Source organism: Salvelinus alpinus, chromosome 28 (genome assembly GCF_045679555.1).
Source record: "Salvelinus alpinus chromosome 28, SLU_Salpinus.1, whole genome shotgun sequence".
Lineage (NCBI taxonomy): Eukaryota > Metazoa > Chordata > Actinopteri > Salmoniformes > Salmonidae > Salvelinus > Salvelinus alpinus.
In genome coordinates this window covers 17,266,273-17,289,758 of record NC_092113.1, presented here as the reverse complement: position 1 = coordinate 17,289,758, position 23,486 = coordinate 17,266,273, and the positions used below count along the sequence as shown (strand labels likewise).

The 23,486-nt window shown below is 40.0% G+C and overlaps 2 protein-coding genes across 7 annotated transcripts in view; one reads left to right on the top strand and one right to left on the bottom strand.

Annotated features, from left to right (window-relative positions):
- Window positions 1-2,316, bottom strand: part of LOC139557318 (band 4.1-like protein 1) — a 107,525-nt gene extending 105,209 nt beyond the window's left edge. For 3 of the 5 annotated variants that reach the window (XM_071371963.1, XM_071371964.1, XM_071371965.1), the window contains exon 1: window positions 2,027-2,315. The gene's annotated coding sequence lies outside the window, so the exon portion shown is untranslated. Of the gene's footprint in view, window positions 1-2,026 lie in introns of all 5 variants that reach the window. The other 2 variants (XM_071371966.1, XM_071371967.1) reach the window with 2 other exon arrangements.
- Window positions 2,317-17,395: 15,079 nt separating this feature from the next.
- Window positions 17,396-23,486, top strand: part of ttll9 (tubulin tyrosine ligase-like family, member 9) — a 10,779-nt gene continuing 4,688 nt past the window's right edge. The window contains exons 1-11 of one of the 2 annotated variants that reach the window (XM_071371917.1): window positions 17,396-17,495; window positions 18,191-18,237; window positions 18,727-18,819; window positions 19,063-19,174; window positions 19,940-20,125; window positions 20,504-20,572; window positions 20,751-20,841; window positions 20,964-21,004; window positions 21,203-21,290; window positions 21,887-21,945; window positions 22,083-22,279. In XM_071371917.1, coding sequence (XP_071228018.1) covers window positions 17,484-17,495; window positions 18,191-18,237; window positions 18,727-18,819; window positions 19,063-19,174; window positions 19,940-20,125; window positions 20,504-20,572; window positions 20,751-20,841; window positions 20,964-21,004; window positions 21,203-21,290; window positions 21,887-21,945; window positions 22,083-22,279 — 995 coding nt within the window. In that variant the 5' untranslated portion in view covers window positions 17,396-17,483. Of the gene's footprint in view, window positions 17,496-17,542; window positions 17,828-18,190; window positions 18,238-18,726; window positions 18,820-19,062; window positions 19,175-19,939; window positions 20,126-20,503; window positions 20,573-20,750; window positions 20,842-20,963; window positions 21,005-21,202; window positions 21,291-21,886; window positions 21,946-22,082; window positions 22,280-23,486 lie in introns of those variants that run through there. The other variant, XM_071371916.1, reaches the window with a different exon arrangement.

The following is a 23,486-nucleotide window of genomic DNA, read 5'->3' as shown; positions in this document are numbered from 1 at the left end:
AGAAATAGGACTGTGTTGTGAGACTAGAGGAGGCATGAGTCGGTAGCTGGTACTGTAAGCTCAGTCTGATGCAATGAAAGTATGTATTGACCAGCTCACCATTAAGAGCTAGCTGCTGTAATACACTGATCTCAATGTTGAAGGCCCTTTCCTGTTTTAGCATGACAATGCCCTCATGCACAAAGCGAGGTCCATACAGAAATGGTTTGTCAAGATCTGTGTGGAAGAACTTGACTGGCCTGCACAGAGCCCTGACCTCAACCCCATCGAACACCTTTGGGATGAATTGGAACGCCGCCTGCGAGTCTGGCCCAATCGCCCAATATCACTGCCTGACCTCACTAATGCTCTTGTGGCTGAATGGAAGCAAGTCCCCGCAGCAATGTTCCAACATCTAGTAGACAGCCTTCTCAGAAGAGTGGAGGCTGTTATAGCAGCAAAGGGGAGGAGACCAACTCCATATTAATGCCCATGATTTTGGAATAAGATGTTCAACGAGCAGGTGTCCACATACTTTTGGTCATGTAGTGTATAATGTTCTCTAACAGCCGTCATGCAAAAATATACATTTTCACCTAGATTTGGCTTGTCTCTACAATATTTAATCAAGCCTACAACTATTGCCCGCTCAAACAATTCTGTTTGTTGAACAGTTAGATTGTGGCGCTGTCTCGGAAGAACAATTGTCATTTGCACAGTCATTGTTTTCTAAGTATTGTTTCATGTGTGATATTTTATCATCCCTGATGTAAATTCAATAAATACCTGACAACATTACTGTAAATTTCTTAATAGGAAAGCCTCACATCTTGCAACTTTGATATTAAAACTCACTTAATTGTCTGGTTGGGGAAAAAACAAACTTCCAGTGAGTGCAAATGTAGCCTACACTGAAAAATGGAAGCATCTACCTATGAGGGGTCTGCTTTTTTATTCTAGGCCTAGCTACTCAAACCCCATTCAGAAATTGTATTTTAATTACAAGTTGGTGGTGAATATGATGTGTTAACAATGAATGATGGGGGTTTTACTCACATCCAAAATAAGAACATGTGCTGGACAAAAAGGCTCCGTTGTTGGAAGGGGGATGCAGCAGCAGATAGGTGTGGGGGGGGGGGGTATTGGTATATTTGTAATAGGCTATGTCATTACCTAATTTAAATGACCATTGAATAGGCTACCACAGATTACAGCTGTGGTTGTGAACTCAAAACTAGGCTAGCCTACATGTATCCATGCTTTCAAATATACTTATTCTGTAGCAGGTGCATCTCGAGGATTCTAAATTCTACCTTCTTTTCTTGATTTTGAACGATTTCAGTTAAACTATTTATTTAGCGTTTTGCCTACACAGTTGTTGCCTACCCAGAGCATGCACGATCATTTACAGATTGGCGCGCATGCTGCTTGTCCCCTTTGCCACACCCGCACCAATACTCCGGCTTCATTCTCTTGTCTAGAGGTGAGACAATGGCTATTTGAATCATGTAAAACGCACACAAGTAAAGCCGTAGGCACCACAGTCTACTGGATGGGTCAATTGCCTATTTCAATACCGGATATTACAATATTTCGGACAACAGATTTGACACACTTGCATCTGACTCGCAGGGTCCTAACGCATTGTTACGCGCGTAGCCTAATATACATTACTATAAGCAACACTGACACTAGCTATCGTAGGCTACACTGCATTATAACCCAGCATATCATACATGAAGAAGAAGGATGTTGGTCTTGGCATATGATTGAACACCGGACCGATCATACTGCACACATTGAACCTTTGGCAACACCCTTGCAATCCTTCCAAGAAACCGGCGGTGGCTTTAACACCGGTAGCCTATATGGGAAGGTGTCAACACACGGTTTTGTGCAGGCATTATTTTCCACTACTGTATGAAAAACAAAACGTTCCGGGTGTCGGCTACAATGTCATGCTCACATGATACACAGGCTACACCTGTGCCTCCCATACACTGCAAGATAACTGCCAGAGAATGCAGAACAATTAAATAAAGGCTACCTGTCCTGTCGGGTCCAACTGTCAGTCTTCAGTCTAGATGTGGACCATTGAGGTTACAGGCCAGCGAAGCAACGTTACACCGACGCCGCCACCGCCCCTCAGCTTCTTTTCCCCGGGAGATGGCGCGAGAGAATAGATGGGAGGCACGACCGGGAAGGCGCGGACGAAAGACGGAGGGGCGTGCTATAGGGGACAAGGGAACTCCCAGCGACGCGCGTGATGTGTCGACTGCTCCAGCTACCATATCTTGGACACAGGGCCGATGCAGACGTAAAAACCAACAACAACACAACTATTTTTTACTCAGTCGGGTGTCAATTTACTAATGAAAGTAAGAATAGTAGAATACACCAGGTGCAATTTCGAAATGTGGTTGTGCATCAGCAGTTTTTCTCTTATTATGTCAGTCGCTGACAATCACTCAATTAGCCATGTCAGCCAGTGGCGATCCGTCATTCAGGGCAGAGCCCCACCTGTTTTGATATAAAATGAATAAATAAAAATTGGGGGGGCTTGCCTGTTTTGCATGTTATTTTGGCATTAATATGTGTCACATAACAGTTTACAAACAATGTAAAAAAATATATATATATCTAGTAGAAAGAGGAGGAAGGGAAGCGCTACTAAGGTACACTATAGTATATTTTGGTAGATAGAAGGTGCTCTTTGGTAAAAGGGGTAAATTGGTCATCAAAAAGAAAGGAGGACCAAGGCACTCTTCATATAATTAATTAAAATGCCTTTATTAGTATGGCACGACGCGTTTCGGCTGCATGGCCTTCGTCAGGGAGTACTCCCTGACGAAGGCCATGCGAAGGCCATGCGTCGAAATGCGTCGAGTTTATAAAGCCGCATACAAACATGGTCTCTTTTTTGCTTTCTTGAGTGAGGCAGCTCCAAAATGCAGGTAAATTCAGCCTAGCTCAGTGCTTTCTGTGGAGTTGGGGCGAGCGATCAGAAAATAGGGGCATTGCGCCGTGATTGGCTCAGTATTTTGTCACTCATGGGGACACTACGTCATCGCCAACTTTAAGTCCTTAGTAAGGGTAGACAGCCAAAATTTCAGCCCTTTGGGTCCTGCCATAGAGTTATATTACAAGTGCCCTTCCAAGAAGGCTCAAGGTCATTGGCCACAGATAAAATGACATCAAATCACATTATATGTACAGTAGCTTTGATTGGACTGATCATGTCAACATCTTACTTTCAAGGTCTTAGCCAGCAGCCATCATCATGAATCAAGTCGACAATCTACTGGCAAATTATTTTTAAACCTTGTCATATGAAGAGAAATAATGAAGAGAAATTATAGATAAAACTTTTCGGGGCTCATCAGCCATTGGACGTAAAGATAACACAACAAGTTGGAAATCACAAATTCAACAATGAGTGGTTTGTAAGGAATCAGTGGCTAACTGCAAGCATTGCAAAGCAACCACTAACATTAGCATGAATTAACATGAATTCCCACCATACAGTGGCAAGAAAAAACATGTGAACCCTTTGCAATTACCTGCATTTCTACTTAAATTGGTCATACAATTTGATCTGATCTTCATCTAAGTCACAACAATAGACAAACACAGTCTGCTTAAACTAATAACACACAAACAATTACACGTTTTCATGTCTTTATTGAGCACACTGTGTAAACATTCACAGTGCAGGGTGGAAAAAGTGGATGTAATAACTGCTTGACCCTCCTTTGGAAGCAATAACCTCAACCAAACATTTTCTGTAGTTGCGGATCAGAACTGCACAACGGTCAGGAGGAATTTTTGACCATTCCTCTTTACAAAACTGTTTCAGTTCAGCAATATTCTTGTGAATGTCTGGTGTGAACTGTTCTCTTGAGGTCATGCCACTGCATCTCAATCGGGTTGAGGTCAGGACTCTGACTGGGCCACTCCAGAAGGTGTATTTTCTTCTGTTGAAGCCATTCTGTTGTTGATTTACTTCTGTGTTTTGGGTCGTTGTCCTGTTTCATCACCCAACTTCTGATGACCTTCAATTGGCAAACAGATAGTCTTACATTCTTCTGCAAAAATTCTTGATAAACTTGGTAATTCATTTTTCTGTCGATGATAGCAAGCTGTCCAGGTCCTGAGGCAACAAAGCAGACCCAAACCATGATGCTCCCTCTACCATACTTTACAGTTGGGATGAGGTTTTGATGTTGGTGTGCTGTGCCATTTTTTCTCCACACATAGTGTTGTGTGTTCCTTCCTTCCAAACAACTCAACTTTAATTTAATCTGTCCACAGAATATTTTGCCAGAAGCGCTGTGGAACATCCAGGTGCTCTTTTGCAAACTTCAGACGTGCAGCAATGTTCTTTTTGGACAGCAGAGGCTTCTTCCGTGGTGTCCTCCCATGCACACCATTCTTGTTTAGTGTTTTACGTATCGTAGACTTGTCAACAGAGATGTTAGCATGTTCCAAAGATTTCTGTAAGTCTTTAGCTGACACTGTAGGATTCTTATTAACCTCATTGAGCATTATGTGCTGTGCTCTTGCAGTCATCTTTGCAGGACAGCCAGTCCTAGGGAGAGTAGCAACAGTGCTGAACTTTCTCCATTTATAAACAATTTGTCTTACCATGGACTGATGAACATCAAGGCTTTTAGAGATACTTTTGTAACCCTTTCCAGCTTTATGCAAGTGAACCATTTAAAAAAATATATATTATAAGATTTTTTTTAATTTTATCCCCTTTTCTCCCCAATTTTCGTGGTATCCAATCGCTAGTAATTACTATCTTGTCTCATCGCTACAACTCCCGTACGGGCTCGGGAGAGACGAAGGTCGAAAGCCATGCGTCCTCCGAAGCACAACCCAACCAAGCCGCACTGCTTCTTAACACAGCGCGCCTCCAACCCAGAAGCCAGCCGCACCAATGTGTCGGAGGAAACACCGTGCACCTGGCCCCCTTGGTTAGCACGCACTGCGCCCGGCACCCCACAGGAGTCGCTGGAGCGCGATGAGACAAGGATATCCCTACCGGCCAAACCCTCCCTAACCCGGACGACGCTAGGCCAATTGTGCGTCGCCCCACGGACCTCCCGGTCGCGGCCGGCTGCGACAGAGCCTGGGCGCGAACCCAGAGACTCTGGTGGCGCAGCTAGCACTGCGATGCAGTGCCCTAGACCACTGCGCCACCCGGGAGGCCCCTCAAGTGAACAATTCTTAATCTTAGAGATCTCTTTTGTTCGAGGCATGGTTCACATCAGGCAATGCTTCTTGTGAATAGCAAACTAAAATTTTGTGAATGTTTTGTATAGGGCAGGGCAACTCTAACCAAAATCTCCAATCTCATCTCATTGATTGGAGTCCAGGTTAGCTGACTCCTGACTCCAATTAGCTTTTGGAGAAGTCATTAGCCTAGGGGTTTACATACTTTTTCCAACCTTCACTGTGAATTCTTAAATTATATATTCAATATAGACGAGAAAAATACAATAATTTGTGTGTTATTCGTTTAAGCACACTGTGATTGTCTATTGTTGTGACTTAGAGGTCAGATCAAAATTTATGACCAATTTATGCAGAAATCCAGGTAATTCCAAAGGGTTCACATACTCTTTCTTGTAACAGTAAATCTAGAGAATGCCAGACTTTGATGATAAAGTTTGATGACAAAATTTGCCCACAAAGGACCGCCACGCCACTTTCACAAGGTGAGTCCAAAAATGTCTTGTATGCTGCTGCATAAATGATGTAATATGCAAGGGAGATATGTATACTGTAGCTAAGAGAGTGATACTAAGTGTATGTTGTGTAGTAAGCTGTTAGAAGCCCATGTGCCTCACCCTAATAATTTGGTCTCTTTTCAACAACGCGGTATTGTAAACACATCGTTCGTGGCCGGTGTGTGCTTGTTTGCAAACCTTTTTGTACAGCTTTGACAGTGCTACTGATAGTATTTGCACCTCTTAATTTCACCTACTGTTCTAACTTGGTGGTGCACATGTAGCCTATAACCTGTTTTAGAGAAATGTAATCATCGAATATTGTAAGAGCTTTCATTGTCTGTTTATATGCCCCCTTTATTTATCCTACAGTTCTGACTTGTTGTACAGGGAGTACACTGTAAGAACGGCCCATGTTCTGAATTCTGTCGCTGTACATTTCAAAAGTGCTGAACAAATAGTTATATTGACTACGTCCGTCGTCGCTCGCTCATGAATGTCTTAATCAATATAACGGATTGCCTCTTATCCGCTTGTCGTCCCTTTATGCCATAGTTTGTACATCTCAATTGTCAGTAGAAATCACATGTGTTTAAGCAAGTCAGCCATATCAGCTATGTTTTTTTATAAGACGGTAAATGAGGCTGAATGAACTGTTTCGCTGCCAGACAAGGCTCAGCTGAAAGCCAGGTATAGCAGTGGAAAGGTATTGGGGCTGCTGTTGGGACTCTGCTGTTGGGACAGCTTTATGTAGGCCCTAACAGTTTGTGGGCACTGTTTGTCACCGTTATAGTGCAATTAATGTATTGTTTAGTGTTGTGTTGTGCAGTGGCTTTGCTGGCATGCATCCCACTTGTTTTTGTTTTGCACCACCAAGATTTACATGCTAAAATCCCCACTGATGTCAGCTAACAATTTTTAGATTGGTAGGGAAGAACCCGGATGAAAGTAACACTTTTTGTTTTTTTCCTAATTACTAAGAGATAAATAGAGCTAGAGAGACCATCATTTATGACAAATAATTTATAGATTTCCTGTATTATTAGCCACTGTTATTTCAGTTATAGGGTAAATTAGTTAAAATTAAATAGACATAGAACAGAACAACAACATCACTAGTTTTGTACTCATAATAATGGCTGAAACGGAGTAAATGGAATGGCATCTAACACAAAGGAAACCAATTTGTGTCAATTTGAATAATTAAAGATGCACTATTTAGAAATCGCTCCACCATTTCCTGGTTGCAAAAATTATAATAGTTAGCATAATTTCAGTTTATGTGGCAAAACAAGAAAGTATAGTGTAGAGAATTATTGTACCATCTAAACCGCTGTGAAATATATTTTCTATTACAAAAAACAGTGTATTTTCAGCTGTTTGAAGCTGGTGTACAAAACCGAAAGTAAAAGACACAAAAAGGAAACTTAAAAACTGGACACATAGAAATTGTGCAGATAGAACAGATCTACCGCTTCTTAGACTTGCTTTCATTGTGAATGGCAGATTTATAACTTTCTATGTGAATTTTTTCAGGTAACACAAAAATGTACATATTGCAGCTTTAATGATCTAGGTTCTAAATGTATGAAAATGAACCATGCGTCAACGTCACAACATTGCGCAACCACAATATTTTGCATTACAATATTAATCGGACTAAAATGGATCACAAAATAGCTATATTAAACATAATTTTCTCATCTCACTTTAATGGGAATGTAGAATATATTTTTCACAATGGCTATTCATGCTTAGCCCTACCAATCTGGTACGCACCAGCTGTCCTTATCATGCGTTTCTTGATAGATTAAAGGTTTTTATTCTCTTCACAAACAACAAACTCATCATGCGTATCCCATATCCATGGCTTGACACAAGGTAATTGTAACGGCTGTCGTCTTCCTCCTCGTCTGAGGAGGAGAAGTTTGAAGGATCAGAGGACCAATGCGCAGCGTGGTAATTGTTCATCTTATTTAATGGAAGTGAACAACTCAAAATACAAAAAACAACAAAGTGAAAAACGAAACAGTTCTATCTGGTGCAGACACACAAAGAGTGAAAACAACCACCCACAAAACCCAACAGAAAACAGGCTACCTAAATATGGTTCCCAATCAGGGACAACGATTGACAGCTGCCTCTGATTGAGAACCATATCAGGCCAAACACAGAAAACCAACACAGAAATAGAAAACATAGATTACCCACCCAACTCACGCCCTGACCAACTAAAACAAAAGACAAAACAAAGGGACTAAGGTCAGAACGTGACAGTAATTGACCCCCAGAATCATAAAGATATATATTTTTAACTACTAACCTGTTGATTAAAGCTTATGTGAGAAGCTGATCCTCAAAGTAAATTGATTATTCAAATGATGTCCTATATAATTTTCAAACATTCAGTCACAATATGAACTAGAGGACAGTAGGGCTGTGGGGGTCATGAAATTTTGTCAGCTGGTTATTGTCATGCAAAAACCTGCTGGTCTCACAGTAATGAATTGCCGATTAACAGCAACACATCTCCAGGCCTCCACACATACAAACTGCTGATGCGTGCCTTTGGAATATCTTTATTTTAATAAGTCTAATAAATCTATTTTTGATTTACACCACAACAATAAATCCATTATTTATTTTAGTTAGGTTTAAAGAAAGGTTATGATATGAATAAAATATATTTCAGATTTAAAAAATAAACTACTACTACTTATCTGGCATGCCATAGGCTGTAGGCTTGTTCATTTAGCAGACAAGATATGCTTATAAGTCCCATGGCATTATTTTATATTATATGATTTTATAGTAAGAAAAATATAATTGAACTTAGCTGAATAAAATAGAAAGGATATTTTTCCCATTCCAGAGCGAGTGCGCATATGAAGGCTATGTTGAGCGTGTCATGACGTGGCCCTCTTTGGGTATAGTGAGTACCCTCCCCCTTCCTCTCTCTCCCTCCTACACCCAGGTTCTGTTATCTCAGGTCATAAATTCCTGGAGGAGACTCTCTCCCCCCTGGCCAGGCAGTAGAACAAAGGAACCTCTTCTACATCTGAACAGTATCCATGTTTTGGAGAATGTGTAAACAGTCGGTGGAGAAACCAGCTATGACCGGTCCGTTTTGTTTCATGTTATGACCTCATGGAAAGACAATACAGCCACATTACCATAACTCTGTTTATACAGGAGCCTCCGTTATGAGGTTTGCATCTAATTATTGTATAAAATGAATGAGTAAAGATGAAACTATTTGTGAAATTATGTAAGGTGATGCTGAACCGTTAATGTGAGAGAATTGTATTTCTGTTCAAAGTTGAACTAAGTCATTGGCCCAGACACTGACATTGATTTGGCATCATTGGACAGCCCTTTCCTACTGTTACGAATAAAACCCCCACCTGAAGAAATTCCCTTCAGACCATGCATACCTTGAGCATCGAGGGGGCTAAGGTTTGAGTAGAGACCACAAGAATCTCAGTATAAGCTAAGGTTGTAATGGTTTTTGAAACTCTGAGACTATCGATTCCGACAGAATAAGAGCAACTCTTCGATACTAATTACTAGTGTGCAGCTAGGAATTATGTACCATTGAATGCGAAGACCGACAACTGCCGAAACATCTATTCTATAAGAACATTTCTGAATGGGACTCTGAAGTATCCATTCTAACCACCAAAGACTTCATGGGAGAGAGACAGAGAGACGGGCGGATTAACTTTCCAACAGAAAGACGGACGATTGCAACATAGATCACGATGACATACTGAGCGTAAATATATATTGATTGCAATGATTCCCAAATGAGTGAGCGTTCATGTGCAAAGGATTAGCATTTCAATCAATATAATTATCAACTGTGTTGTGACTTTTGTCTTTCGCTCCCTTCTCAGTCCACACTCACTTCCCTTTGACTACCAAGCCGTCATATCGGCTTAGGCCACTAGGGAAGCTCCCCTATCATTTCCTTGTAACCATATCTACTGTTTGTTTGTTGTGCATTTATGTGATTATTTAGTTAGTTAGTAAATAAATTATTAAGACAATTGATGTATAGATGATTCATAGTGAAGGCTGGGTTCGTGCAGACCAACGATTTACGACGTTCGGAATGAGACTAACGTGAGGTAAAGAATAATTCATTAATTAGAAGACTAATTGATCAGATATTAAAATATCTGAAGAGTTATATTAGGAAAATTATAACTTTGTAATCTGAAGATTTTCCTTGGTCCCCCGACTTCCTAGTTAATTACATTTACATGATTAGTTTAATCACGTAATAATAATTACAGAAAATGTATTTGATAAAATAACAGTCTTCAATTTAATGATGCCAAAGACACGACAAGCGTAAAAGTGATAATTTGAAACAGGTCCTATAGGTTGCGCTAGATTTAGAGTTATTTGGGAACTTTAGTTGTTGATGATACAAACCTTAGAATGTCATAGAAATCCAAACATATATGGGCTGCATGATGCAACTATAGGCTATTGATGATTTGAGAAAGTCACAAAAAAGCTTGCTCTCTGTTCCTTGCCTCAGGCTGTGTATGGGTGTTTTTAATTAATCATTATCTTAGAAAGCACTGTCCATTTCGTTGTTAGATTTTGAAATAACATCCACCATGACCATGTTTTCCACTCAGTTTCAACCTGTTGTTGAACTTCTTTCATCAAATTGATCAATCACAGTGAGGTGAGTTTTAAAAGCACAATACTGTTTTGATGATAAGTGTGTTTTTTGTGTTTTTTGTGTTGTGTTTTGTTGTAATGTGTTTTATGATTGCATTGATGTCAGAGTGGTTAAAAGGACAATAGAGCCCTGAGACCAGGACATTAGCGAGTAGAATACTACCAACGCATGTCCTGAGTGCATAATAGGAGATTGCCATGACTCAACGGTCACATGGAATTTTACTACAGTCATGACTCATGACTGCCGGTGTGGCGGTAATATGGTCACTGCAACAGCCCTAGAGGAGACAATGGCTTGTGCTTAAAACCTCTTTGGGCTAGGTGTCCCACCACGGCAACATCCGATGAAATTGCAGAGCGCGAAATTCAAAATACAAAAATCATAATATTAAACATTCATGAAAATACAAGTGTCTTACATCGTTTAAAAGCTTAACTTCTTGTTAATCCAAGATTTCAAAAAGGCTTCACGGCGATAGCATACCATGCGATTATCTGAGGACAGCGCCCTGCATACACCAGCATTAAAAACATTTTTCAAACCAGCAGAGGCATCACAAAAATCTGAAATAGCGAAAAAATAAATCACTTACCTTTGAAGATCTTCCTCTGTTTGCAATCCCAAGGGTCCCGGCTACACAACAAATGGTAGTTTTGTTTGATAAAGTCCTTTTTTATATCCCCAAAAAGTTTGTTTAGTTGGCACGTTTGACTCAGTAATCCACCGTTCCACTCGTTCAACATGCAGACAAAGGAATCCCAAAAGTTACCGGTAAACTTCTTCCAAACAAGTCAAACAACGTACCCTAATATGTAAGTAAATTATACAAATTTAAGACGGAATGTAGTATGTTCAATACCGGAGATAAATAATGAAGTGCGCAAACTCCTTCACGCGAGCCACAAGACTAGAGTCTTAATGAGGGACACCTTGAAAAACTACAACTACTTGCTCATTTTTCAAAAAACAAGCTTGAACCCCTTTCTAAAGACTGTTGACATCTAGTGGAAGCCATAGGAACTGCAATCTGGGAGGAATTATTTTGAATATCCCATAGACTAGCATTGAAATGGCCTGTGACCTAAAAAACAAAACTGCTTGGATTCTTCTCGGGTTTTCACCAGCCATATCAGTTCTGTTATAGTCACAGACATTATTTTAACAGTTTAAGAAACTTCAGAGTGTTTCCTATCCAATGCTATCAATTATATGTATATCCTAGCTTCTGGGCCTGAGTAACAGGCAGTTTACTTTGGGCACGTCAGTCATCCGAACTTCCGAATACTGCCCTCTAGCCCTAAACATTTATTTATTTTTATTCCAGGTTATCAGTTAACATTGTGTTACTTTCATCCCACCTGTATCTCCTGTAACCTTTCCCAGGTTTTTCCCTTTCCCTATGCTCTCATTTAGTCACTAGATGCGTTAAGAAAATGACATTATGTGTTTGGAACCTTGAAATCAGCCAAGACCTCAGAAAGAAAATTGTAGATCTCCACAAGTCTGGTTCATCCTTGGGAGCAATTTCCAAATGCCTGAAGGTACCATGTTCATCTGGAAAAACAATAGTACACAAGTATAAACACCATGGGACCACCCAGCCGTCATACCGCTCAGGAAGGAGACGCGTTCTGTCTCCTAGAGATGAACGTACTTTGGTGCGAAAAGTGCAAATCAACCTCAGAACAACAGCAAAGGACCTTGTGAAGATGCTGGAGGAAACAGGTACATACGTATCTATATCCACAGTAAAACAAGTCCTATACCGACATAACCTGAAAGGCCACTCAGCAAGGAGGAAGCCACTTGACAATTATGTGGATATATTGAAGCAACATCTCAAGACATCAGTCAGGAAGTTAAAGCTTGGTCGCAAATGGGTCTTCCAAATGAACAATGACCCCAAGCATACTTCCAAAGTTGTGGCAAAATGGTTTAAGGACAACAAAGTCAAGGTATTGGAGTGGCCGTCACAAAGCCCTGACCTCAATCCCATAGGAAATTTGTGGGCAGAACTGAAAAAGCGTGTGTGAGCAAGGATGCCTACAAACCTGACACAGTTACACCAGCTCTGTCAGGAGGAATTGGCCAAAATTCACCCAACTTATTGTTGGAAGCTTGTGGAAGGCTACCTGAAATGTTTGACCCAAGTTAAACAATTTAAAGGCAATGCTACCAAATACTAATTGAGTGTATGTAAACTTCTGACCCACTGGGAATGTGATGAAATAAATAAAAGCTGAAATAAATAATTCTCTCTACTATTATTCTGACATTTCACATTCTTAAAATAAAGTGGTGATCCTAACTGACCTAAGACAGGGAATTTTTACTAGTATTAAATGTCAGGAATTGTGAAAAACTGAGTTTAAATGTATTTGGCTAAGGTGTATGTAAACTTCCGACTTCAACTGTATATAAAGAAATGTCAATTGAAAAAAGGTAAAACGAAACGAAGTACAGCAGGTTTTCAGTCTTTCCAGCTTCAGTTTAAAGTGATTGTGTTAGCTGTGTTGTTGGCTAGCTCCTCTGAACAACAGTATCCTGACGTGTGATGCACATTTTCTATGCCAGGCAAAATCACGCCTCATTAGCTCATTGTTATGGATGTCTCCAAATAATTGTCTCTAGAAAACAGCTTAAACAAATGCAAATGCAGCTATTTTGCTGCTCTTCTGGCTGCAAAGTAGTGACTGTAAATTAGCTGTAGTTGGCTACCTAGAAAGCAATGCATAAGAACATTGCCAGCCAGTATGGCAATAGAACATTTAGAATGAATGACTGGATCACGTCTATAGATACAGAACAAAAAGACTGAACGTCTGGGTCGGATCTCTAGCAACCGAACCGATAGAACGAACAACCAGCCGGCTTGGGTAGCAACCCTAGATTTGTTTCAGGACTATATCTTGTGGAAGGATGAAATAGTATGAATAAATTAATGAAAATAATGTTTTTAATAAAAATATTTAAATCATTATTTGAATATGTTGGTAACCCTTTGTATAAAACTGTTAATGCCCTCGAAGCCGGTGTTTGGAGGATATATTGGCACGGTTTGCCGGCCCAAGATGAACCATGCCAATATATCCTAAACACCGGCTTCGAGGGAATTATCACTTAATTAACACATTTAATTTACAGCATGGTAATGTCACCATGGAAGGCCAAAACTCCATCCCACCAAAACAGGCTGAAATGTCAGGTGGTCTTTTACACTAAAAGAGCATTATCATCATGTTCACAATGTCACAATATTATTCCAAACTCATAGTGTGGAAATATATATAAAACATAGAAAAATCACGTTTTTGACTACACTGGGCCTTTAAAACTGCCGGCCCTGCTTGGACACCACTTGAGGGATTGTAGTCAAGCCTACAGGCTATCATATTTAGTCAAATCTCCCAAAATGTAGTCTATAGGCTACAACTGAATAAATGTGAAGTTGTGTAAAAATCCTGCTTACTTGCGATTTGTGATAGAATAAAGGTTTTGAGAAAAAAAAACTGACCATGGGGCCTATTAAAATCGACTAATAAATCTTCCCTATAAAGCTAGAAAGTATTTTTCTTTATCCTCCTATAGGCTTTAGTATGAACACTAAAAAAAAATCCAGTCTGCTACATCAACAGTCACTCCTCCCCTCTAACAAATGACCCAGGATATTCTCCAATGTGCTGAGCTATGGGGTCTGGGGGTCTACTCCTGGTAATTTACTCCAACTAGCTCAGATATGTGAGCAAGGCAAGAAATAACAATACTGTGGTCTGTGCTTGCCAATGTTCCTGCAGATGTCATCTGTAGCTGTCAGTTACTGAAAATCCACATGCATTTTTTATGTATGGACACTACACTCTCAGACAAAAGGGTTCCAAAAGGATTCTTTGGCTGTCCTCATAGGAGAACCCTTTTTGGTTCCAGGTAGAACACTTTTGGGTTCAGTGTAGAACCCTCTGTCGAAAGGGTTCTGCATGGAACCCAAAAGGGTTCTGGGACACCCATGGTGGCCCAAACCCTGCAACTAGAGCCACACCAAGGCCTCCTGTGCACACCCAGAATGGAGCATTGGCAGCCACTCCGGTCTCCTGCAACAGCTTCACTCCTTTGGTGGGAGCTTCATCCGACCGGACTGATCTCTGCCAACACTGCTCACCCAGTTCCCGCCCCAGCCCCTGCATCCAGCGACTTTAGGGAGGTCTGTCGAATGCTCAGTCTGCTCTGCTCTTACATGGTTGGCCAGGGATCGTGGCAAAGTCTCAACTCACTCAACAAATAGCTGCAGATGACTCTATGCCTGTTAGCTCTTATGGGAATGAGCTGAATACCCCCTCTGACTTTAAGTCACGTAGGAGGCTTGGGCTAATGCACCTAAATGTGCAAAGTATGATTTAAATAATTGACACAATTTACATTTGGGTACAGGACTTGTGTCCTGACATTCTGGTTCTCTCAGAAACATGGTTAAATGGTTCTGTCTTTGATAAAGACATTGAAGTAAATGATTATAATGTATTTAGATTTGACATATTACAGAAAGGGGGAGTTGTGGCCATATATGTAAAATCAATATTTAAAATGTAAAATCTCATGGCGCCCTGTTCTTTAAATATTTCTGTTCCCAAGAAATTTTAGCTCCTGGTTGTAGATGTGTCCATAAACCAGACTACTGCCAAGGTAGATGCTGTTGGTGCTACATCTAAGTGTTTAACACATTTTCTTTCCTCTGAGTTGGTAATTTTTTAGGATTTGAATCTGGATTGGCTATCCCCAACCTCAATCAATTTAAGAGTCAATGCATTGATTTTAGTCTGACTCAATTGATCTCAAAACCCCCACGGCTAAATGGGGAAAATGCTGTTAACTCCTCATTGATTGAATTCTTACTAATAACCCCCATAAAAATGTGTCTAGTGAAGTTGTTTGCATATGATCTCAGTGATCATGGTCCCATAGTATGTGTTAGAGATACCAAACAGCTAAATTCTAATCCTTGTTTAATTAAGAAGACACATTTTTGAAAGTTTTCTCCTCAAGGGTTTTCACATTACATGTTCTACTCTGATTTAGTCATACATCTAGTCTCCTGTATTCCTGACCCTGAGTTGGCTCAAGAAAATGTATCATCCATATTTATTCCTCTGGCAGATAAACATGCCTCTTTTAAACAATTCAGAGAAAAGAAATCCCCTGGGGTTGATATGATTGATCCATTTTTGCTGCAGCTCTCTGCCCCCCTGATTGCTGAATCCTTAAACCATATCTTTTTTTTACTGACGTCCCCCTCACAAAGGTGGTTACCGCTGTGACCTAACTAATTATCACCCTATTTCTAAACTTTCTTGCCTAGCTAAAATATTTGAATCCTTGATTAATTCTCAGCTGAAACCTTTCTTATCTTTGAAATGTATTCTAAATGTACATCAGTCAGGTTTTAGACCAGGTCACATCAGTATCTCTGCTGCATCCCTAGTTATAAATTATGTGGATAAAAGGCAACATTGTGCTGCCCTCTTCATTAACCTGTCAAAGGCCTTCAATACTGTTGATCACTCACTGCTAATTCAGAAGCTTTCCTCAATTGACCTAGACCAGGCTATATTAACGCACTTACCACTTCATTAAAGCCGTTAGATGCAGTTTAACATAGCACACTGCACTTTATTACTGGCGACAGTTTTAGTACTCATCCCTGCATTCTCTACCAGAAAGTTAGTTGGCCCTCTTTGATGTCACGTAGGGTGATACATTGCTATGTTTTCATGTATAAAGCTCTTTTACAAAAACTCCCACTTTACCTAGCATCATTACTAAACTTTAGTCTTATGCGTTACAACACCCGGTCTCAGGGATGGCTATTATTACTATTCAGAAATCGAATTGAGGACATTATTACTGATGAATGTATTCGTTTTTTATGACAGTTTTTCTATCTGCTTGTATTTTCTGTAATTATACTTTTTTTTTAGAAACACTTCAACGTCAACCAGTACAATCTAATATTTTTATTAATAAACCAAGATAGACCAGAGCATGTCGTTCCAATGGAAGCAAATTAATCATAGCGTGCAGAAAACTCGGTGGGCAGAGCCAAGCACGAGCTAGTGAGATCCTATTGGCGCGTTATAGCATTTATTTAAAACAATTCGTTAGCGAACGCTAGTTCTGTGAAGTGCGCGTGTGCACTCCTAAACAACGCAATTTTTTAGAAACTCCGTCCACTCTGTTTGTTACAGATTGTAGTTTTGGAAACAGAAAACTGTATAGATATTAAATGTTTCATAGATGAAAAAATGAGCAGAATGTCGCCCAAAATCAATCTCGCTCCATCTTCTCTCACTGCCGGCCCCTGGGCTTCCTCTCATCACCATATATGGTACTGAGTGGACACGCCAAGCGGATGCTTCACATTTATACATCAGGTGAAATATCTGGCTCGTTGTTCTAGCTGTAGTAAATTGGCTCTTTGGCTAGCTTTTGCTACAGCCTATGTCAATGAGCGTTAGCATTCTAGCTAACAACTGCTGCATCCAAAATAGTTATTTTTGCAAAGATCACAACCAAATATAGTCTTAGCGACTGTTAAAGCAATAATCAAAACGTAATTAAATGCGTATGAGAACCTTAAAAGGTTAGTTTGTTTAGAAGTAATAAAAACGTAAATCTAGGCTATGTTGAATGGGCGCAGATGACGATGATGGCTTTCTCATGGTGCATTCAAGACAACTGAGAACTTGGGGAAAAAACGAAGTAAAATGACGTCAGTAATCTTAAAGTCGTAAAGTCGGAGCTCTAGAAAGAGGCCCAAGTTCCCGACTTGAATTCCCGAGTTAGATGACCGTTGAAAACTGATTTTCCCAGTCGGAGCTTGTTTTTTCCTAGTTCCCAATTGTCTTGAACGCACTGAAGTTGGAGGTTTCCGAGCTTCCAGTTGGTTTGAAGGCTGCATTAGTTGCGCATCCAAAAGTCAAGCGCGTCTGTGCGTGACGTCAGTGTGTCTTGTACTGACTGAAAAGGGGGTCTACCAGTGCTGTACGCTTTTTCTCTCTTCCTGTGATTTGGGAAATATGAAAATAAATGTAAATAAATGTTCAAAGATTGTGTGTGTGTGTGTGTGTGTGTGTGTGTGTGTGTGTGTGTGTGTGTGTGTGTGTGTGTGTGTGTGTAATTCATTGTAATTCATGATTATAAATACATTTTTTTCATTCATGAGGTTGCCATGACAACATGTGTTGTCAAACCAGGTAGATACTAGCTAGCTAGCTACTCCTTTCTAGTATCTCTGGTCAAACTACTCGACAGCTAGCTGACGTTAATGCTAGCTAGCTAAACATTTAGCTAATTAACCTTTTAGCTGACCCTGGTAAACAGATGTGGCGAATGCTACCACGAAAACATGTCAAAGAATAAGGTAGGAAAGCCCTTCAAATTAAAATCTATGCATGCTCTGTTTAGCCAACTTTAGCAACGTTAACGTTACTGTTAGCGCATTTTGACCTGTGGTTCTGATATTGGTGAAGCTGAAGGCTCTGGTTCTTCTAGGCAGCCGATAGTGGGCTCTAGAGCAGATTTAGCGCCGATTATCAGCTGCCTAGCCAGGTCTGGTCACGACTTCATTGTGTCCGAAAATATATATTTAGCTTTGTCTCTTTTGTGAACGTTAGCGAAGATAATCAACTAACGTTAAATGTCTAGCTAGCTAACTTATTAGCCTATCACTTGTTCAGGCAATTGTGAATGGCTAGCTAGCTTAAATCATTAATTGTTTCACCAGACTGCTGGATACAAGGGTCCTTATGGTTATCAAAAAAGAAGAGAGGGGTGAGTTGTTCTGCAAATATGGTTGTTAACCAGCTAACGTTAGCTAGTTAACGTTACGCACTAGCATGATTGGAAACATCTGACAGTACATAGACAATTTGACATTCATTTTGACACCCAGCTAGTTAATTGATGATAGCCACTGTAGGCTAATGCTGTTAGCTGTGTGTGTTTTGTTTATTTGCATTTTACTAGCTATATTGTGTGTACACACTTTAAGAATAAAAGGTTTTACATGTAACCAAATGAGTGTTCTTCAACGTGTCCTCCAATGGGGACAGCCGAAGAACCCATTTAGGTTCTAGATATAACTTTTTTTTCTTAGTGTAGACGGACTTACTTACATGACAAGAAGTAAAATGCACATGATTTGTGATATGTGATCACAGTAATGGCAAATGGGATTGTATTTGGTGTGATGTTGGATGGCTGATGTTTGTGACAGCCTGGCAATGGAAGATACTAACAAACCACTTGTTGACTCCATAGGGATGGAAGAAGTTGTGTACGTTACAAATGTGGCCTAACAAACACCATTCAAGATGTCTTGCGACAAAGACCAGGCTGGATGGAGGTCAAAGAGTGAGTTGTGTAGGCTAGACCTAATGATGTAGCCATAATGTGTGTGTGTGCGTGCGTGCATCCACTACATTGAATTTTGATTAGGCTATTAGCATATTGTATCCAGAGTGTGTGTATCTATGTATGTGTGAGTGCATGTGAGCATTTTAATTAGCATATTGTATCCTGAGTGACTTAGCCTACATTACAAGATGTCAAATGCCCATGTTTAAAAAAATGTTTTTTTTTTATCTGTGAGCGCAGTGATGGAGAATGGGATTTTAACTGGTGTGATGTTGGGTGGCTGAGGGAGAATTTCGATCACTCCTACATGGAAGAACACGTGAGGATATGCCATTTCCGCAATCATTATGAGGTCAGTCAGTACCATTACAGATTAGTCAGTAACACTTACTGTGGGGCCCCCCTATCTATGTATTCATAAAGCCTTTACAACACTAGCCTACAAAAGACATTAGGCTATAACAGCCGTCATATGTATTCTTGTTAGATGACAGGCAAATCTGTTGTCATGTGCTTCTATGTCAACTACTGCACATGACAACAGATTTGCCTGACTGTAGCCTAACTAGCCTCAGAATATTTTGCCGGTGTCCATAAGGTTCATGTTTATCACTGCCTATGGGGGACATTATAATGTCTTAGCTGTTATGAAGGCTTTTATGATGCACGAGGATCCCTACAATAGTGTTACCATGTATTGTAAAAATAGCTGTTACCATATATGGACAGCAGGTGTCATTGTAACATATTTTCCCATGTGGCGCTCTTATTTATAGTCATGTGTATTATAAAGGCAATCTGCAGTTCAAACAACAAAGCGGTCACCCCACACTGTTTTGGTAAACAGCTGAGGAATGGGGCTGGAGAAATGCAACCACTCTCAAATTCATAGTTAGATAGACTTATGGATGAAAGGACTGACCATCCATCCCTGAGATCAAAAATATACATTATTAGTTTAAGTAAGATCATAAGGCATTTCTTAAAGAATCAATGTGTATATAGGCTATCATTAATTTAAGAGTCAAAAAATGTATGTACCAATTGCAGATTGCCCCTCATAACATAACACTTATGTTTGTACTGTATCATAATCTTCATTTGATTTATGATGCAGCTGACGCGCAAGAACCTAATGGTGAAAAACCTGAAGAGGTACCGCAAAACCCTTGAGAGGGAAGCTGGCCGCATTGAAGCGTCCAAATGTGACTTTTTCCCCCGAACCTTTGAACTACCCAGTGAATACCACCTCTTTGTGGAAGAGTTCAAACGGAGCCCGGGCAGCACCTGGATCATGAAACCGGTGAGAGGACCTGCAGATTTGTTTTATTGTTTAATATAGGCCTATCGAACCTTTAATTAATCCATTCCCATCAAAGATACAAAAACATATATTTTCCAAGGGAGATGTGGCAAACAAGGCAGCTCCAGTTTAAAAAAACACAGAACAATCATACAACCAGAACATACCTGTGCACTAAATCTATAAGTCTACAAATACATTATTTTCAACAGTGAACGTGACAATTCACACAAGCTTAGTTTAGCATTAGGTTGCCATCAGTAATAAGAAGAGTAGACAAAACAAAACTTTTGCTTTTACATTATGCACTAACATAATACATTTGTATCTTTATACTATAGTTATGAAGTTCATCTCCCTCTATCAATCTTTGTTCAGGTTGCAAGATCTCAGGGGAAGGGCATTTTCCTATTTCAAAAACTGAAAGACATCATGGACTGGAAAAAGGTAACACCATGCGGTAATATAATAAATTGAAACATGACATTATATGATTGTTGTGCAATGTAGATGTCTTATAGGTTGTTGCCCTTAACTTTTACATGGTTTATGTTCATGTTTGTAAAAAAAAAAAAGACAATGACAGACAAACACACACTGACACTGTATGTTTGTGTTTGTACAGGATGGGAGTCGCTCAGAGGAGCAGAGAGATGAGACTCAAGTGGAGAGCTATGTTGCACAGCGCTACGTAGAAAATCCCTACCTTATCAGTGGTGCATTAAACTTAAGTTTGATAATAGGTCTAAGTTTGGAATAAATTATTACAAAATGGATTATTTTGATATTTCTGTATTGCTCTTCTCTAACTCTCTTTTTATGACCCTTCCTTACATAGGAAGAAAATTTGACTTGAGGGTTTATGTATTGGTTACATCAGTAAGTTTAGGTCTTCTCAATCACTAAATTAATCAAAATCAAAGTAATCAAATCTAAAACTATTTTGGTAGATCATTGGATTAAAGCACTTCACTCATACGGGCTTGACACACGTCAACTGATGAAGTAATCAACACATGCTGTAAAATATGTACATTTAACACTGTTAACTAGAATTCATTTGTGTGTGTGTCTTAGTATATCCCACTGAAGGCATGGTTATATCGAGATGGTTTTGCTCGATTCTCCAGCACCCGATTCTCTCTCACCAGCATTGATGACCAGTGTATCCTTCTCCTTACCTCATTACAGCCTTGAATGTGAGCTGAGTTATTGTCTAAGAACAGTTATCTGCACACAGTAGTCGACTGTTCTGCAGCCAAATAATAATAATTGTCTTTTCCTAAGAAACAAACTCCTAACGGTCGGCTCTATTTCATCTCGACTCAATTCAGGATTAAAACCCGGAATCCTAATAATAAATTGTCTGTAACAATTTGAGTCTTTTGAATTGCCTGGAATTTAAATACATTTGACCCAAATTCTGTTCTACTATTTCTCCATCATCTCTTTCTCCAGTGCCAGTCTGTTTGTGCCATCATGCCAACTCCTTGTCACTCATTATCCTGTCATATAGTGCATTCCAAAAGTATTCAGACCCCTTGACCTTTTCCACATTGTGTTACATTACAGCCTTATTCTAAAATGGATTAAATAATTTTTTCCCCTCATCAATCTACACACAATACCCCATAATGACAAAGCAAAAACAGGTTTTTAAGAAATTGTTTGGCTTGGCAATGACAACAATGGAGTTGGCAGGAGTACAAACAGATCTGGGACTAGGCAAATAGAACATGTCTCTTTAATGCTTCTCCTAAGATGTCCATCTCACCAATGTGGCAGTGCAAAAAACAGCGCCAGATTATGATCCTGAAAAGGTGTGTAGAATTCCTTCAAAAGTCACAATGTTGGGGGTAATCTAATCCGAATGTTTAGTAAGACCACTGCTAAACACAATTTAAGAATAAATTACTTTGCTATGAATCTCTCTCTGTTCTCCCTTCCGTGTGTGTAGGGCTGTAAGTGGCAGATGCAGCAGCTTCGGCGATACCTGACTGCGAGGCATGGCACAGAGACCATAGAGGCTCTGTTTAAGGACGTTGACAACATATTTGTCCGTAGCCTGCAGAGTGTGCAGAAAGTAATCATCAACGACAAACACTGCTTTGAGCTCTATGGCTATGACATCCTACTGGATCAGGACCTCAAACCGTGAGACACACGCACACCTCCCTCCTCATTCCCCACCAACTGACTGCATTTTTAATGCAAAACATTAACCAGTCTGAGCCCAGTATGTAACCATTGAATTGCTTTATAAATCTGACATTTATGTAGGAAGGAACCTCATGAAGCTGGTTGAGGGAATGCAAAGAGTGTGCAAAGCTGTTATCAAAGCAAAGGGTTGCTACTTTGAAGAATCTAAAATATATTATGATTTGTTTAACACTTTTTTGGTTACTACATGATTCCATATGTGTTATTTCATAGTTTTGATGTCTTCACTATTATTCTACAATGTAGAAAATAGTAAAAATAAAGAAAACCCCTTGAATGAAAGGGAGAGAGGGATACCTAGTCAGTTGTACAACTAAATGCCTTCAACTGAAATATGTCTTCTGCATTTAACCCAACCCCTCTGAATCAGAGAGGTACGGTGGGCTGCCTTAATCGACATCCATGTCTTGAGTAGATGTATCCAAACTTTTGACTGGTACTGTATATATACACAGTATATATACAGTGCATTTGGAAAGTTTTCAGACACCTTAACTTTTTCCACATTTTGTTACGTTACAGCCTTATACTAAAATGGATTCAATCGTTTTTTTTCTCATCAATCTACACACAAGACCCCATAATGACAAAACAAAAAACATTTGCAGATGTATTAAAAATAAAAACTGATATAACATTTACATAAGTATTCAGACCCTTTACTCAGTACTTTGGCAGCGATTACAGCCTCGATTCTTCATGGGTATGACGCTATAAGCTTGGCACACCTGTATTTGAGTTTTTCCCATTGTTCTCTGGAGATCCTCAAGCTCTGTCAGGTTGGATGGGGAGCGTCGCAGCATAGTTATTTTCAGGTCTCTCCAGAGATGTTCGATCGGGTTCAAGTCCGGGCTCTGGCTGGGCCACTCAAGGTCATTGAGACTTGTTCCAAAGCCACTCCTGTGTTGTCTTGGCTGTGTGCTTAGGGTCGTTGTCCTGTTGGAAGGTGAACCTTCACCCCAGTCTGAGGTCCTGAGCGCTCTGGAGCAGGTTTTCATCAAGGATCTCTCTGTACTTTGCTCCATTCATCTTTCTCTCGATCCTGACTAGTCTCCCAGTGCCTGCGGCTGAAAAACATCCCCAGAGCATGATGCTGCTACCACCATGCTTTTCCATAGGTACCAGGTTTCCTCCAGACGTG